The following is an 18,243-nucleotide window of genomic DNA, read 5'->3' as shown; positions in this document are numbered from 1 at the left end:
CACTTTTTTATTTTTAACCCTTAACTTTGTAACTTTCACTTAAACTTTATTTTTTCTTGGCTTTAATTAACTGAGACACTTTAAGTTGATGCACCCCCGCCACAGTTTCTCCGCATCGTTGCTCAAGTGCTGCTCGGAGTGACCTTTCAACGCACTTGCGGTGGATGCTCCTTTTGAATTGCTTTGTGTTTTTCGCCTTGCTTTTCTCGAGCACCTTTTATGCACTATTTTCTTTATTTTTCCGCCCAGTGAGTGACCGCACACAAACACACGCTCTCCACAGCCTAGACGCTTCATCGCCACTTTGCCGCCTCTCTTTAACTGGAATTAATTTCAATTAATGCAATTCCCGCTCACTCTTAGTTCATTTTCAATAAGCCGCATATCTAGCCACACTCATTTAGTTCTTTTTTTTTGCGCACTTTTCACACGTTCCACGCTTCGAGTGCGCGTCCTGCCGGAAGTGGCTTGTCATGCTGCGGTGCGCGTTGTCAGTGTACGTGTGCGCTCCCACGTAGCTTCACACCCATCTCTGAGTGGCTTCTTGGCTGGCTGCCTACGAGCTGCAGCGCTACGAGCCGTAGACTGTCTTGATTTCAGCATTAAATTTCATTTCTGCACCAACAACAACAACAAAAGGGTCATTTAATTAAAAACTTTTCAAAAGTTTTTAGGTACTCGCCGGTTGTGTTGTTGTTTATTTGTTTGTCGGTTAACTTCGTTTTTTTTTCCTCGCTTGGTGTGCGTGTATCTTGTTTAAGTAATTTCTACTGTTTCATCGTGTACTTATCATTATTGCTAATGTTGCTGTTATTCGAAGTCAAAATATACTGACTGAAGCTGTTTGTTATGCAAATGGCTGAATAACGTAAAAAAGAGGAAGCTTAATGAGTGAAATTGTGGTAGCTCTAATGAACCGTTTCGGCTTGTGTGGTAGATAAACGGTGCGCTTTGAAGAGTTCTACCATCGATCGCTCTTCCTCTCGATAAACTTTCTTAATTCCACAATGTATTGGTGGCATGGCAACTTTTTTTTTATAATTTTCCAATTACATGCATTTTGCGAGCCAGCGAATGTTGTAAATAATGTTGCGGAGCACATGTATTGTAGAATATATATTAGTGCGAGTTGTTTGGTCCGTTTTGGTCTTTAATACGAAATTACTTTCTTCAAATTTTATGTTTTAAATTTCCAGTTTGTAATCCCCTATAAGGTAAGTCCTCCTCTCTACTTGTACTCTCCTTTTGAAATAAAATCGTCTTGGGCTACGAAATTAGTATTTTACTTTGCTGAAGAGAGTCGCATATTTTTCTAATTGTATTATTAAAGCTCTCATATAGATGGCGCTGTACAGGTTTTACAAATAGTCACTTTTCGATAAGGAGTGCTTAAGAAATCTTATTGAATTATATGAGTGAAAGAGCTGAATTTAAGTTTTTATTTTAATTAATATTTTCATAGTAAAAGTACCGTTAGTTACTCTCTTCGGTGCTGAGAAGAAAGAAAACGAGTCAAATATGTACCAGAAATATAAAGTAAATAATAATGAGTACGCACGTATTTCAATAATTATCCTCAATGCTTAATATCCTTTCATTACTGCTTCATGATCAAGTTTATCAACAATTTTTTTTTTCTAAAACGAAAATTAAAATTCCATTACCACTTTGAAAACGACACTTCGCTTAGAGTGCGCCGCTGTGCGAAAGTATGCACATTTAGTTAATGGTCGACGATAATTACTTTCGGGTATTACTAATTTCCAATGAGATAAAGTAATCGTCACTTGTGCTGAGCTGCTGTCTGCAGCACGAGTGGCGCCATTCAAGGAGCAGCAGCGCCGGCGAAAGCAATATGCACGTCTATTTGTATTGTAAATTTCTCGACAAAATCCTACACTCATTCAGCAGTCATTATCTGTTTTAGCTTTCCGCATCAAATTCGCTCATTCGCTTCAGATGCTTGCCACAATATCGCCGCTTTAATCTCATATGGGGATGTGTTTGTTTGTGTGAGTGCACTTGCCGGTTGTTGCCACAAATTAAGCAGCTGGATGTGGTAAATGCAGAGCATACATACTCAATTCAACCGCTCCGACATTCGATATCCGATAGCTCAACCAAATGGCATACATTCATTTTCCACATACACAGATCCCCACGTATGTACATGCGGATATTTACCAATTTAGCCACCTATTGACACAAATATTCCCTCGTGGCATGTGCTCACTGGCACATGTTCGTGAAATCAGAGCTTATATGCTGGAAATATTGTACGTACTGATAAAGAGCGCTTGTGGGGCTGATGTATTTAGTTATTAGTAAAAGTTCTGGATGTAATGTAGGCTCCTTTCATAATGAAGAATGAAATATGAATTAAGTATGAACTCTTTCAAGTAAGAACGAAGCTTCTAAATTGCGAATGTAATTAGTAATCAAAACGATTACTTAAGTTCAGTAATCATTATTCAAATTCAGTAATCATTAATTGTAAATAGGTTTTTCATCATAATAAAAAACAATCTTGTAATTACCAATAATCATTACTCGTAATCAATTACTTCAGATTACTCTTGAGTGCGTTGAGTAATCTCAGGAATAATAATATTACAAAAAATATTATTACAAAAGCTATCGTATTTAGATATTATTAGGACACTGTGTATATGACTATTATTCCAAAAAAAAAAGAAGATTTGTAATCATTATTATTTATAAACATTACTTTACAAAAAATGTTCGTATGTTCCTTTTGGGTCTATATTACTATATCCATTCCAACTGAAAATATCAAACCTGAAATCATTTTTAACTCTTCATACTCCTACAGGGTTCTAACATAGTTCAACATGTTGTTGGGTTTATTGAGTTGGTAATTAAAAATTTTAAGCTGTTGCAACAAAATACTGCGATACTGTGAGCGAAACGTGATGAAAAGAAAATTTGATTTCGTCTCTCCATGTAAGGCGAACACAACTGCTGTATCCATCTCTATTCGCTTATATGTATGTGTGTGAGACCCTCGTGTACATTTTTATGTAACGGAGGCTCAATATACCCGACATTTCGTACGTGCAATTTGTACACGCGAGTTTGAGTACCCAATTAAAGTCTAATACAAGCATATATGTACATGCGAGCACATATTTATTTATATTTTTGGGGCAGCAGCTGTGGTTACATATGCATATATTGCTGGCATAAAAATGTAGATAAAATATATTTATGCATTTGCTCGGCGGTTTATCATTTTAAATGGAAAATATTTTCTTTTTTACTTCTTATTGTAACTTCTTATAGCAACGGTCCTTTTTGTGTTATTTATGAGTTTCCCAGAATTTTTTGTACTTCCTATTGTATATTTGTGCTAGATTTGTAGACATGTGTGTGTTCGTTATGACAAAAATTTGCTTTAATTGGCAAATTTCTTGAAATTTATTGCACAATTTTATTTACTGGGAATTCAATTTTTATTTGGAAGCAAAAGGGTTTTGCTGTTTCGTATAGAGTTTAGTTAATTGTCTAAATTCTAAAGTTTTCAGAATGATTTTTACTATTTCTATTTTTTTTAATATGAATATTCTGAGCAGTATGGCAAGGCTTGCTAAAAAATATAAGCATGTGCGTAATACATTCCTTTATTATATTTCCCCGCGATTATCTTTTATTCTCCGAATTTGTTGCGACACTTTTTTCCACATTAGTTAGTCCCCTGATGTGTAGAGATGATCTAAGGACATTGCATTTTGAAACAGTTCTTATACTCAGAAGTAAGAGTTATTTATATCCAATTCATAATACTAGAAATATCAAATATCTTTATCAAAAGGAAGATTATGAGCTTTATCTTCAATTTCTCATAGCTTTAAATCAAAGCTTACTTATATTACATTTTGGTTGAGTTTCTGATTGATGACTACTCTCATATGAAGAGCTTTGTGTCATCTAAGAGAGGAAGAAATCTTTAAGTAGTCGATATACAGTGGAACTTCTCTAACTCTAATCACCATAATCCACAAAAAAACTTCGAGTTAGAGAGACTTCGAGTTATAGCAGTACGAGTTATGGAAGTTCCACTGTATATAGAACCATAAATCTATAAAGTCTAACCCAGATACAAGATTGTTGGAAAGTGTGTCTATCGTGCCATGTCGGTGCTCATTGGCCATAAAAGTGATCCGACTCGGTTTTCAGTACGATTATGAATCGATTATAAGACGAATATAACTACAGCTATTGAAGGACCATGCGTGTGCTGATGATCTTCTTATGGAGACCCTTATATCTGGAGATCGCTCTACAACACAGTACTATTAGATCAGCAAACAGAAGCACAATTATGATAACATGGAAGAATGGCAAATATTATACTAAGTTAAACACTTTTCTTAATTCTCAGGCAAAATTTGCCGCAGTAATATTACAAAAACAAAGTATCCATTAATTTATTTAAGAAACTTCCGTGCGCACACCATTTATATTGGCGTCTTTATTCTGCGTAAAAAGTTGCAAAATAATCTTAGTTCTTTCTGGCACTTTTTACCGTTAATTTTATGTATAACGTCCATGGCCAAAGTTTAATTAAATTTCATTTTTGTACGCTTTTTCGTTTTCCCTTTTCTTGTTGTTGCTGTAGCATATTGCTGTTGCTCGGTGTTGGCGCTGCTATTGGCCCGTAATTCAATTATGACCAAAAGTTGCTGATTATGGTATAGTATGTGTGTATGTATGTATGTATGTCGCTTGTATATGTGTGTGTAGCTAGCACTCATGGTGACCTTCATTAAAAGTTTCTTTCTTGCAAAAAGGCTAATTTTCATTAAAGCGTATGTATGGAGAGATGAAGGATAAAGTTGAATTTACTTTCGTTCTCATTTGCACTTTCAATTAATTTGTTGTCGTTGAAATGCTTACAAGCACACATACATACATGTACATTTTAAGAAATTTCTTAAATTATGAAAATGTCAATTTGGTAAAGAAAAGTAATAGGTTTAAAGAAAAATTGACAACTTCTACGAAAAAGTTGTTGAGAGCGGTTATGTTAAGTTAACTTTCAAACAAATTGTGCACTTTTATTACTTCCAAAGTAATACCTGGTTTTCAATATGTCAAATTCAATGACATTAAATTGACAGTGACAATTTCGTTTACATTCCACACTAACTTTATTGCCGAGCACAAAACGATTTTTTTCCAACAGGTTGACAATTAGGCTCAAAAGAGTTATAAACTACAATGAAAATGAAATGGCAACCCTTTTCATTGATTTCACTTTGACTGTCATTGTTTTTGACATAGTGAGAATAGCCCATTATGGAGGTGTTTTTGATAACTGAGCTTAGCAATTGAAAATTTATAGTTTCTTAAAGTGACTTTTGATAGCAATTATGACAGTACTTCGTTAAAGAACTAAACAATTTCTATTTTGATGGAAGAAATATTATTTTATTTAGTATATTTCTTATTGTCTTTTAGTTTTTAGGGTGGACATAATCCACTCTGACTAATCTAAGATCGAAAAGGTAGTCGAACAATGAAGGAAAATGAAAGCAAACCATTTGATTGCAATAGCTTGAATTTGTTAATTTTTATACTCTCGCAACAAAGTTGCTAAAGAGAGTATTATAGTTTTGTTCACATAACGGTTGTTTGTATCACCCAGAAATAAAAGAGTAAGATATGGGGTTATATATATCAAAATGATCAGGATGACGAGACGAGTTGAAATCCGGATGTCTGTCTGTCTGTCCGTCCGTCCGTCTGTCCTTAACGAAACTTGGAACATGTATTCCTGAGGAGGTTTATATATATCTCGCAAACCAATAGAGCTATATAAACCAAACTTTCTGCAGTCGTTTTTTTAGCCACTTCTTAATACAGTCCAAAAATGAAATCGGATAATAACCACGCCCACCTCCCATACAACGGTTAGGTTGAAAATTACTAAAAGTGGGTTTACTCACTAACGAAAAACGTCAGAAACACTAAATTTCACATAAGAAATGGCAGATGGCAGAGCTGCACTCAGAGTTTTTTACAAAATGGAAAATGGGCGTGGCGTTGCCCACTTATGGGTCAAAAACCATATCTCAGGAACTACTCGACCGATTTCAAAGAAACTTGGTTTGTAATAGTTTGCTTACATCCCAATGATATGTTGTGAAAATAGGCCAAATCGCTTCACAACCACGCCTACTTCCTATATACCAGAACTTTGAAGACAATCTGAATCGTTTACTTTACAATATATAAAGTAAGCACTAGTGAAGATATCGGTACAGAACTTTGCACAAATACTACGTGTATAGTGTGGCAGCCCCATTCTAAAAATCGCCGAAATCGGACCATAGGTTTTTAAGGCCCCATATATCGAACACGAAAACCTCGGTGCTTCTAACCTAATATTATGGTTTCCAACTTTCAATGAACTTTATACAATATATATGACGAATATGTGGGTCAAATTGTGTATTATATAATATAAATAAATTTAAATAAATAAATTGCGAGAGTATAAAATATTCGGTCACAACCGAACTTAGCCCTTTCTTACTTGTTTTTTGTTTGATGTTGTGAAGTAAACTTGCAATATTTGTATGAGTGTCCTTATATTTAAATCGAAAAAATAACAATTGGAATTTTCGATATTTTTGAGCTTGTTACTTTCAACTGCATAACAATAGCTATAAATATTTATTTGTGAAATATACTTTAAGAATTTGTTTTTATCTTTTTATGATGTTTTCTCTTCGGCAGCTTAAATTGTAACATAAACATCTTCGGATTTTGCAAAAATAACTTCCTTCCAGAAGCGTTTACTGCATATGTATCTGATACCTACATATAATAGTAAACAAATACCAGTACATAGTCACACCCACAAGCCTGTTAGCAGTTGTGGTATTTTAAGGCTTCCAAAGTCAAAGCTAAATTGTCACTTTCCTACTAAATTTAACATCATATACACACACACACACGCACATACACAAATACTGAGCCAAGTAAAAGCAAATATGCTTGCGCATGTATGCAAGGACAAGTCCTAATATTAGTAAAAACTAAATTCTTTGAAATTTCCGATGCAATTTTGTGTAAAAACGTTTGCTTCCATACCACAAGTAAACAAATAATGCGCACATACACACATCCGCATATGTAGTTGTATGAGTGCATATGTTCTCTACTTGTTTCTGGTATTTGCCTGTTTCACATGTTAACATTGAGTGCTTCTGTGTGCCTGTGTGTGGCACAGGTGGTTTCATTTCGTCGACTTCGAATTTTTTATGGTTCAATGTTTTGAATTTACGGTCGAAGAAATATTGCATATGAGAAAAGCAAAATTTGTTGCTATTGTATGGCAGAAACGTTGATGTTTTAACTCTTGAAAATTGTTCAACCCTAGCGCATCTACATAGAATTTTCCTCCATTAGCGAAAATGAAAATGAGTTGCAGGTGATATACGAAAGTAATTACATATGTGAGTAGGCGTTCGCTGACACAGAGCACAGAAGGATGAAGTCTTTATTTTTAATTCTTAATCACATAAAGACTTTCGTGTTCAACTCTTTTGAATTTTATGAAAGTAGGAAGAATGTGATTATGATTTATGATTTATGATTTATGATTTATGATTTATGATTTATGATTTATGATTTATGATTTATGATTTATGATTTATGATTTATGATTTATGATTTATGATTTACGATTTATGATTTATGATTTATAATTTATAATTTATGATTTATAATTTATGATTTATGATTTATGATTTATGATTTATGATTTATGATTTATGATTTATGATTTATGATTTATGATTTATAATTTATGATTTATGATTTATGATTTATGATTTATGATTTATGATTTATGATTTATGATTTATGATGTATGATTTACGATTTATGATTTATGATTTATGATTTATGATTTATGTTTTATTTATGTTTTATTGATTTATTGATTTGTGATTTGTGAATTATGATTTATTATTTATTTTAGAAGTGATTAATGGTTTTTCAAAAATATGCAATAGTTTTCGACTTTAATTATGTATATGGATTTGTTTTTTCAATAAAAAAATATGCATAATAATATTTTTGAACGCTATTTCTGATTTTCAATAATTGTTCAAAATATCCTCTTGACATATGGATGTTTGTATGTATCAGTCGCGCTCTCATAGCGACATAACGAGTTGAAATTAAATTTTACTATTTTAAAGCAAAAATATAAATCAGTAAAAAATAATTTATCACCGTATTCGGTTAGTAATTAATTATGGGACAATGAGGATTAATAGTCGTGACTTCTTTGTCATTCAACGATTGGCAGCAGACGCTCGGGTGTTTATTTAATAGTTAACATTTTTTCAAGTTTTCCTTGAATTTTAATTCAATTTTATAGACCGATTCCTGCCAACTTTGCATAATTTATGTTAATACATCAATGAATAGCTCGTAATTAGTTGTGTTTTCGTCTGATCCGTTTTCATTTTTGCATGGCCATCAATTTAAATCCAATATGTCATTGCAAGGGTCCAGTAGCGCAGTGTTCTGCTTGGTCTGCAGAGATTAATTTTGGGAAAATTGGGATTTAAAAAAGGGCGCTACCCGATATGGTAATCAATTACAGTAATTCCATTTGTCTCCTGTGTAATACCCACGCAAAGCATACTATCGCCACGTGCGTGTGAGTATGTGTGAGTGCGTTTTATTGCTGTCTTGATTGCATACGTTGAGGCGTTTGGACGGAGGTTTGTAGGTGTGTGCTTGTGTGTATGCTAATGCACGATATTTTTTTTGTAAATATGAGAATATCCAAATTTTTCCCATTTTTTGTGTAGGTATAACATACAGCAATTTGGGATTGTCAAGGAGACTGGTTAATGCTCAATTTATTTTTACTTTGTCAAACCAAAATTATTAAATTATAAATTCTTCTATAGGTCAACGAATATATTTCGACTATAGATTTTTAAAATAAATGCCGGTTTTAACACAGAGTGGGCTCTTAATTATTGTCTCATGGACGGATTTAGCAAGAGTTTCTCTTCTCAAACCTAATACTACTACTTTAATACTACCTTACAGGAGGTTTTACTGAGAGAGCTTTTCAAAGATGGGTAAAAGTGACTAGTAGAGGTGGGTCTTAGTAGATCTTGCAGAATATTACAATCCTTAGTATATTTTATAATCAATATTTTTAATTCCCAAAAATATGGCTTAAAACGAATTTGGCTCAGACCCGAGATATGTTCAAATATAAGTTGATCTATGTGAGTAAGTGGGTTTTGGTTCATACTGATTTATAACAGTCAAGTATGATATACATATATATCTGAATGTACGTACTTTTATTTTTACATATATACATCAATCTTCTGCCTTAACAACTTGGTAATTGCTCACATGTTTTCCTTTCCTTCATTTTTTTGCCCATACAATCACTAACTCACCAATGCACGTTTTAACAGCATTTTTCTCATCAACTCTGTGTATTTGCATTTCAGATTCGCAAGAGATCGATAATATGGATTACGTCATGTCGGAACATATTGCTTCGCTGACGCATACAACAGACGACGACGATGACGACGCAACGAGTGTGAGCGCGAGTGCGACACCGCGACTAACAGCATATGCAAACACTAATAAAAATCATAGTAATAACAGCAACAACAACAACAACAATAGCAGTAGCAGCAGCAGCGATAACGGTAACATAAATATCAACGACAACAATAGCAGTAGTAGTAATAATCAAACACAGAACGATTTGAGGTCCTTATCGTTATTAAGCGTAAGCGACCATAATATGGAAATATCGGCCATGGCACAGGAGCAAACGGCGATGGATGCGTCCTTGACATCTTCCAGCTCAGCCTCGGCAGCATCATCATCGTCATCATTGTTAACCGAGTCTGAATCTCTAACGGCGGCCGATCGAACAGCCAGCGATGTCAGTATTGCCGATGAAAGCATCAATACCATCAACAGCAACAACAATAACATGCAACATCTTGGCACACAGCGCATTGCATTGAAAACGACGGCAAAAACAAAAACAACTCTGGCCACAGAACATCATCAACACAATGCGGCCAAGTCACAGGCGATTACAACAGCCGCCACCACCGGCGGTGCAGCTGGGCGCCAACGCGGCTCAGCGAAAAAGGTGGAGAGCAGATATGTACTGCCCAAACCGCAGAAGACCGATGCGCCAATGCTCAACTACATTTTCGATACATTTTCGACGGCGAACAAACATCATCATCACGATCAGAGGTAAGTGCCTGTAAAGTGCAAATAAGCGCCTGAAAATATGCTTATGCACGACTCATTGGCAAAGCAAATCGCATATGCAATTCGCTCGCTCGCGCTGTTGGGGCAAGAGCGGGGCGGTGCGGTGCAGTGGGTAGTTGCCAACGTAGCGGTAATGTGTATGCGGTGCACTTATCGCAGCAGTTTGTGATGGACGAAAGCGGTTACTCATGTGGTTGACTGCTGCAGTGCCGCACCGCTGCGCCCTTCCAGCCAACGCCGGCGCTCGCGACTGCATGCCACAAGCGCTGCCTCAAGGTGCAATGCAGCAGCTGCCAGGCAGTTGCAATTCAAAACTTTGTACTTTTGTAAGCCAACATTTGCTGGCGCGCGCACGACTGCGAGTGCGTGTGTGTGTGTGAGTAAATGTATTATGTTACAAGTGTATACACCTACGAGTATATTCAAGAGCACTCTTGTTTAACTGCATTCGCATGAGCACTCACACACACATACGCACAACCACATAGTATACCACATATCCACCGTGCTGCATACAAATACAGGCAATAGCAATGGCATATATTCATTCACATTGAAATGTTTCCTGTAAATGGAAATCTGTTTGTATATTTCGATTTGTGTCACGGCTAAATGATGCAGACCAACACACACACACACCGGCACTCAAGTTTTGAATGAATGAAAGAATGTAAATGCAGGAGCCCTGTAGGAAATGAGCGTGCATTGATGGTGAAGTTGGCTGATGTTGTCAGATGCCTTCTAAATTGTTTATTTTACTTTTATTTAAATTTGATTATCACGCCATTGACTATTTTTTAAGGCATTATTTGAAAATTTTTTAGAAAATATTTTTTTAAAATCTATTTTCTCTACGAACAACATTTCATTATTTGCTTGGAACCTTTTGGAGTTTGATTATGGGTTTTGGCTCTTCTCAGAAAAATCAAACTTTCAGTATTTTCCAACATCAGATATGAGGTGTTTTAAAGAAAATAACGGGAATTTTTGAATTTCCAAATGTTCAAAAGTCCAATTGTCAACTTTTTTTGTAATTTTTTAAATATTGTTCGGCAATAAACAATACTGTAACGATGCTCTAGCCTCCATTTTCATCGGACATGACTCCGTGTGACCTTTTCCTATTTTCAAAAATAAGGAGAACTTTCAAGAGTCGTCGTTTTACAAACATACGAGAAATCGTTGGAAGATCCAAAGGCTATCCCAAAAATCGAGTTTGAAAAGTGTTGTGATGATTGCAAGTGCTAGGACTATTTTAATGGCGACAACATTAATGTAGACAAATTATTAAATATTATCAACAAAAAAAAATTCCAGTTATTTTTTGAACACACCTCTTATTTTAGGGCATTATATCGAAAATTTCTTAAGAGCAGTTTTTTATATTTTTAATTTTCCTTCTTAAGGGGCACACCTAGTGTGAAATTTCAAAAAAATCAATTTTTTGTTTGTTTCATATTTCGGTAGATTACACGTTTAAAAATAACATATTAAAATTTCAAATCGATATCTCAAATAGTTTTTGAGTTATAGCAATTTAAAGAGCAGCCGCTCGGTAACAGTGAAAACGATTATTTTATCTTTAAACGCGTTTTTCTCGAAACAGCATTTTCCAAATTTGCTGCAGTGATTACTCAAAAACAAATAATCCGATCACTATCGATTTTTTTACATGTTCTATATATAGTTCTCCGTACAATGACCTATCGATTTTTGATCTGATCAAAAAATCGAATTTTGGCAGGCCAAAAACGACCAAAATTTTGGGTAAAATTCGACTTTTATTTTAAATCGCCGCCATATTGTCAATTTTTGATTTTTCTTTTTTATCGTAGGTCATTGTACAGACAATATTATCTAGTTTAAGGAGAATTTTATTTTCACTGTATATTCTTAAAACATGTATAAATATATTCTTAAAATTTTGAAATAATTGATAAAGTATTTTTTAAAATAAAAATTCCCAAAAATCACCTATTTTTTAGGCCATTACACTAGGTGTGCCCCTTAATGTGGTTTGTTTTCCATATCTTGGGTCCCCATTACCAATTTAAGGCGAATAGGCGAATTAGATTTTTTACTGCTAATTTCCAGCGCCTTCTAGCGGGTAAAACTTTTTCAGGAATATTTCTTTTCTTATAAGCAAAATATATTTTCGAGTATGAAGGAAATCAGTCGGGAAATGTAGAATTTTCAACTATTTAGCTGTCAGCGACACCTACCGGGCTTAATTCTAAAACTAAAGAGTGTTTATGTAGACTTAAATATCACACAAAATTCCTTCCAAATCGGTCCGACTCAGTTATTTGGGAATGTATACAAAAATTTTAGCTATAAAAATTGATAATACTGATAATACTGGCTGAATTTTCGGAAATTGTCTTATTAAAAAACATTTTCATGTAAGAAGATTTATTTAAAACAAACTGTTTGTTTCCCAAATAAGGTAAAAGAGAAGTTAACCTTATATTGAGATGTTGTATCCAAGTTTTGAGCTTGTGTACTCCAGTAACACGGTGTTCTTGGTCATGTTAACGTTCTTCATAATCTCTATTAAGATAACATTTCCAGTTGACATGCAACAAACTCGTGCATAAACAGATTTGTATCGATTGTTGGTGTGCGTACTCGTTAATGTATGTATGTATGGATATGAATACACTTGTAAGTATGTGCTCCTCCATGCACTTAAGCAAATCCGTTGCGTTACAGCGCGCGACCAAAAAGACGGGGAACAATTTGTGCTCGTCAGTTGTGCTGTGGAGTATCTGCATATTGTGCACGTTAACCAACTGCGATGTAAATACAAATGTATATATGTATGTATGTACACACATTGCAATGTGGTTTGTAATTGAAAATAAATACGAAAAAAAAAATGGAAAAACTTGCAAAAGTATCGTTTGAGCTTCTTGTTAAATCCAGTCAATTGAAAATAGAAAAAACTTTCTGCGTTATGAAAATCCCTGCGTTTGTTTGTATGCATGTAGGTGTATTGAATTTATGCTATAATATTTTTGAAAATATGCAAATGACATGAGCTTGAGCTGTAGCAGGAGAAGAAGGTACAACAATGTCTGTGTGTTGGTATCTTCGTTTGTTTTATCAGCTCTAATAAGATTGAGGTGCAATTCTATTAGGATAATGTTGCATGAAACTGCTTGTAATACACTCCAGCATTTATGTAGTTTGAGACGTTGTAGAATTATTATGCTAAAAGCAGTTATTTTACATGAAGTGAAGAAGTACAAGAAAGCAGGTATTTTGCATATGAAATCCCACACCTTCCCTTTCTGATTTAAAACGCTATAGATTTGACTTTCGTATAGACAAAATATAAAACCTATTTTTATTGTCTAAAGACCCGCAATTTTTGCAATGTCTCATAGGTTTCTCTTTAAGTCGTTTTACTTGAACTACTCCGGAAGCATTTAACATCAACATCTAAGTTCTTAAAATATATGTCTGAGACTTATTCCGTCTGAAACGAATAATAATTTAACTTAACTCCATATTTTAGAACCCATAATTCTATCTTTACTGCTCCGAAATAATATGCATAGAATTCTTTTAAATATTAAGTCAAAAACTTTAAAATAGTTAGAAGCGTCTTCAGTTTCTAAACAAAAAATGTACACAAACTGTCAGCGTCTCATAAATAAAACTCTTACATATGAAATGGCTTTGGTTGTTTGAATACACAGAATGTTTTTGAACTCTCAAAACGTCCAACAGTACATGGTGCACTAACATGTGATGGAGCCAACAAGCCAAAAGACTAACCAAACAATAAAGCAAATAATAACACCAGCAAACAAAGGAACGGTAACTGTTAAAGCGCCTGGAAGACAGCCAAATAATACATTATATAACTACCCTACAAGAAAATATGCATGAACAGCCTAATTTTTCTTGGATTTTCTTAAAATAATTTGGAGTCATCTTGGCCGGTCCTCGAATAGGTGGTGTTTACGTCGAAAGCAAGAATAATTGTTCCCACAAAAAGGGTCAGAAAAGCTAAGAATGGAAAAGAATTTCGAGGTTTGATCAGATATCCATCTTTTTGCCTATTCACGAAACTTGGATCTATGTGTCTTCTTGGACACATGAAAGACCAAGCATTTTCTTGCATGTACTCATAAGTGCTTACACCTAAAAAACGACGTCTTGGAGAATTTTCGTCTAAGAAGTTCTACCAATTAACCTATTACATTATTTACTGCTTCTTCCTTTGCTGTCATTTGTAGTTACCTATGGTGATGAAAGAAAGAGCGCTGTATGATGCACAAGACCAAGGTCAAAATATTGCTCAAAATTATTATGAATCACATTTCAATAAAAAGGGTATTCTTTTAATTTATATATCAAAGTGATACTCTTCTACTATTCTCTCAAGACTATACATTTTTGTAGAAAAACGTGAAAAACGTATTAATATTATATCGGTACATCGACTGGCTCGTTATTAATAAGTTCGGAAACAACTTAATAATAACTACTCCACTGTGGACACTTCGGAGACAGAAGTATTTATAATAGTTCTCAGTATGGACAGTCAAGTCTTGTTTTACAATTAATTTTTAAACAGTTAATTTCCCTACAGGATGCCCAACAACAATAAGCCACACACACAGTTTTAACATTTGTTGTGTATATTTGCATTCACTTCGGTTTCTGGTTTTTGGTTTTTCCTTTTTCTTTACATTTTGTGGCGAATTCTCTTTTGCGCTTCACTCTCTGTTTGTGCTTTAAATATGTGGATTTATGTAGGTCATTTTGGCAAATGATTTGCAGGGAAATTCGGTTCGGTTGTGCGCCAAAGTTCGTTAGCCGGCGATGTGCTTGTTGTATGCTGTGCTGCGGTCGTTTGTATTTTGCCCTGTCCTGTGCTGCCGCGCCGCCGGCTGTCACGCTGAGCTGAGCGCTGCGTATGAGTATTTGCCAAAAAATATTTAACGCCACAACCGCAGCTCGCGTCTTGAGGATATGAAATTAGGCGGTCGCAAAGCGCAAACGCTTGGCAAGCAGCGCTCGAGGGAGACGGAGAGTGCGGCAGAGAGATTAGCGAAAGCAGTGGAAATATGCGCAGGCAAGTGCCACAACAAATGTGTGGCATGTTTTTATGCTGTTTGCCGCTTTGAATATTTACGCTTTTCCAACATTTATTTTTCTCCCGAGTTTTTCGTTTTTCATTCGCCTCTCTTTCAAAGAGATTTACATTTTACGCCAAAAACTGCAATTAGCTGGCTTAAAAGTTGGCACTTGTAATAAACAATTTTTTTGTTCTCCCTTTTTTCGGGGATTTATAAATTTAAGTTGTTGGCGTTTGTGTTTGTGTGTGTGTGGATTAGTTTTATAGTTTGTGCGCTCCGCTTTTAGTGCGAAATTTGCCAACTAGTATCGTATGAGCGCCAAGCCAAACACAACAAACAACGCAAATAAGCTAAATAGTAATTACAGCGAAATTAAAATGAGAAATCAGCAAAAAGCCGCTTGTCGAAAATTTCTAAACTCCCGCCATGTGCTGCTGGCAGCTGCCACAAAACTGTTTAGCCAAATTTTCATGCATTCGAGCATATTCGCTTTGATCCAAACTTCTAGCGGAAATAATCCAGCTAATAAAGGTATGCGTTCCAAGCGTAAATAAACTATCTTAATCTATGGCAAATTTATATCTCTATTTATTTTTTGGCCGCACACATGCGTATGTGTGCTCCCCTCAACAGTTGGCTTAAAAGTTAATTAAAATCTGAAGTCTCACCAAGGCAAACCTAGCCTTCCTCGACTCTCTGCTCATGCTTTTTGGCTTGTGTTGACACACATACATAATTCCTTGACAGTTTAGGCTTTCATCCAATGAATAATTCACAAATTATTAATGAAAATTCATTACTTGGCATTTATGCGCCTATCTATAAGGCGTGCTATTTGATTTATAGCCCATTTGGTCTTGCCGGATTTTGCTTAAATTCAGCTTAATGCGTGTGACCTGAGCATAGTGGCCTTGATTGCAAGATTTGTGTCTGTATATAGATATTATTTGTGTATAGACGTATGTTATTTAATGCTGGAAAGCACAGTGTGAGAGGAAGTGGAACTTTATGGCTTCATTTGATGCAGTGAGTTTGATAAACTATTTCGTTTTAAGTAAACCATAAATTAAGTGAATTTATTTTATTTTTTAGACTTGGATTTTTTTGTCCAAAAATATTAATAAATGTCTAAATATAAGTAAATTTTAATGCAAATATACATTTTTTGTGAAAATTTTAGAAATATTATACACAATGCGCCTAAATGTAGGCAACAATTTTTATACTTTCGCAACAAAAGTTGCTAAGAGAGTATTATAGTTTTGTCCACATAACGGTTGTTTGTAAGTCCTAAAACTAAACGAGTTAGATATAGGGTTATATATACCAAAGAGATCAGGGTGACGAGTAAAGTTCAAATTCGGATGTCTCTCTGTCCGTCCGTGCAAGCTGTAACTTGAGTAAAAATTGAGATATCTTAATGAAACTTGGAACACGTGTTCCTTGGCACCATAAGAAGGTTAAGTTCGAATATGGGCGGAATCGGACCACTGCCACGCCCACAAAATGGCGATAACCAAAAACACATAAAGAGCTATAACTAAGTCATAAATAAAGTTATCAAAATAAAATTTGGAACATAAGATCGCATTAAGGAGGGGCACATTTGAATGTAATTTTTTTGGGTAAGTGGGCGTGACCTCGCCCCCAAATATGTTTTTTGTTTATATCTTGCAAACCAATAAAGCTATATAAACCAAACTTTTTGCAGTCGGTTCTTTTAGCCGTTTCCTTATACACTCCAAAAATGAAAGAAATCGGATAATAACCACGCCCACCTCCCATACAAAGGTTAGGCTGAAAATTACTAAAAGTGGGTTAACTCACTAACGAGAAACGTCAGAAACACCAAATTTTACATAAGAAATGGCAGAAGGAAGCTGCACTGAGATTTTTTTACAAAATGGAAAATGGGCGTGGCGTCGCCCACTTATGGGTCATCTCAAGAACTACTCAACAGATTTCAATGAAATTCGGTATATAATATTTTCTTGACACCTTGATGACAATGGGCGAAATCGGTTCACAACTACGTCTACTTCCCATATAACTCAATTTTGAATCCTTCTGATTCGTTCACTTGATAATGTATACATAAGGAACCGTTAAAGATAGCGAAATAAAACTTTACACAAATACTGTATTTGAGCTGTGACATCAGTTGTGGAAAAATTGTCAAAATCGGACCATGACTTTTCAAGGCCCCTGATTTCAAACATGAAGAACTCAGTGCCTAAGGATAATTTTTCACCGAAAATATAGGTAAATCTCGAAATAAATTGCGAGAGTATAAAATGTTCGGTTGCACCCGAACTTAGCCTTTCCTTACTTATTATCTATTTTTTCATTTATGAGTAATAACTTTGTGAGTACTACATACTTATATTTGATTCTAGAATTTTTACATTCTAAAAATTTGAGTACAAAGTCCTTACAACATTCCTTTACACACTTGAAGTTAAAATCCCTCACACCCCAACATCAACTTCAAGTTCATTCTTTTCGCGCTTAATTCTCTGTCACGCTCTGTAAATCCTTTTATCAACGCTGTTTCATTTGTTTGAAGTGCGCTTATATTTGATATCCATTTTTTTGGGAGGCGAGAATTTCGTAGAAGAGCCACTTTGCCTGCAACGTATTTTTTTGCCACCGCATTAAAATTGTGTTAAACTTGTGCTCTATCCCTTCTTCATCACCCTCCTTCACTTCTGCTGCTAACGAGTGTGCTAATGTCTGCAATTTGAGTTGCACTCTTCAAGTGTTTGTCCATTTGAGAGACTTCATGCCAAAGTTCAGCGCTGCTTATTAGCTGGCGTGAAAAGTTGCCAAAGTGGTT

The 18,243-nt window shown here is 34.9% G+C and overlaps 1 protein-coding gene across 1 annotated transcript in view; it reads left to right on the top strand.

The window, feature by feature from the left end:
- LOC105212390 (uncharacterized) overlaps positions 1-18,243 on the top strand; it is a 63,546-nt gene that overhangs the window by 23,684 nt on the left and 21,619 nt on the right. The window contains exon 2 of the mRNA XM_011184335.3: positions 9,522-10,296. Coding sequence (XP_011182637.1) covers positions 9,522-10,296 — 775 coding nt within the window. The remainder of the gene's footprint in view (positions 1-9,521; positions 10,297-18,243) is intronic.

The sequence above is a fragment of the Zeugodacus cucurbitae genome, chromosome 4 (genome assembly GCF_028554725.1).
Source record: "Zeugodacus cucurbitae isolate PBARC_wt_2022May chromosome 4, idZeuCucr1.2, whole genome shotgun sequence".
In the NCBI taxonomy this organism is placed as follows: Eukaryota; Metazoa; Arthropoda; class Insecta; order Diptera; family Tephritidae; genus Zeugodacus; species Zeugodacus cucurbitae.
This window is presented reverse-complemented; position numbering and strand designations above follow the sequence as displayed.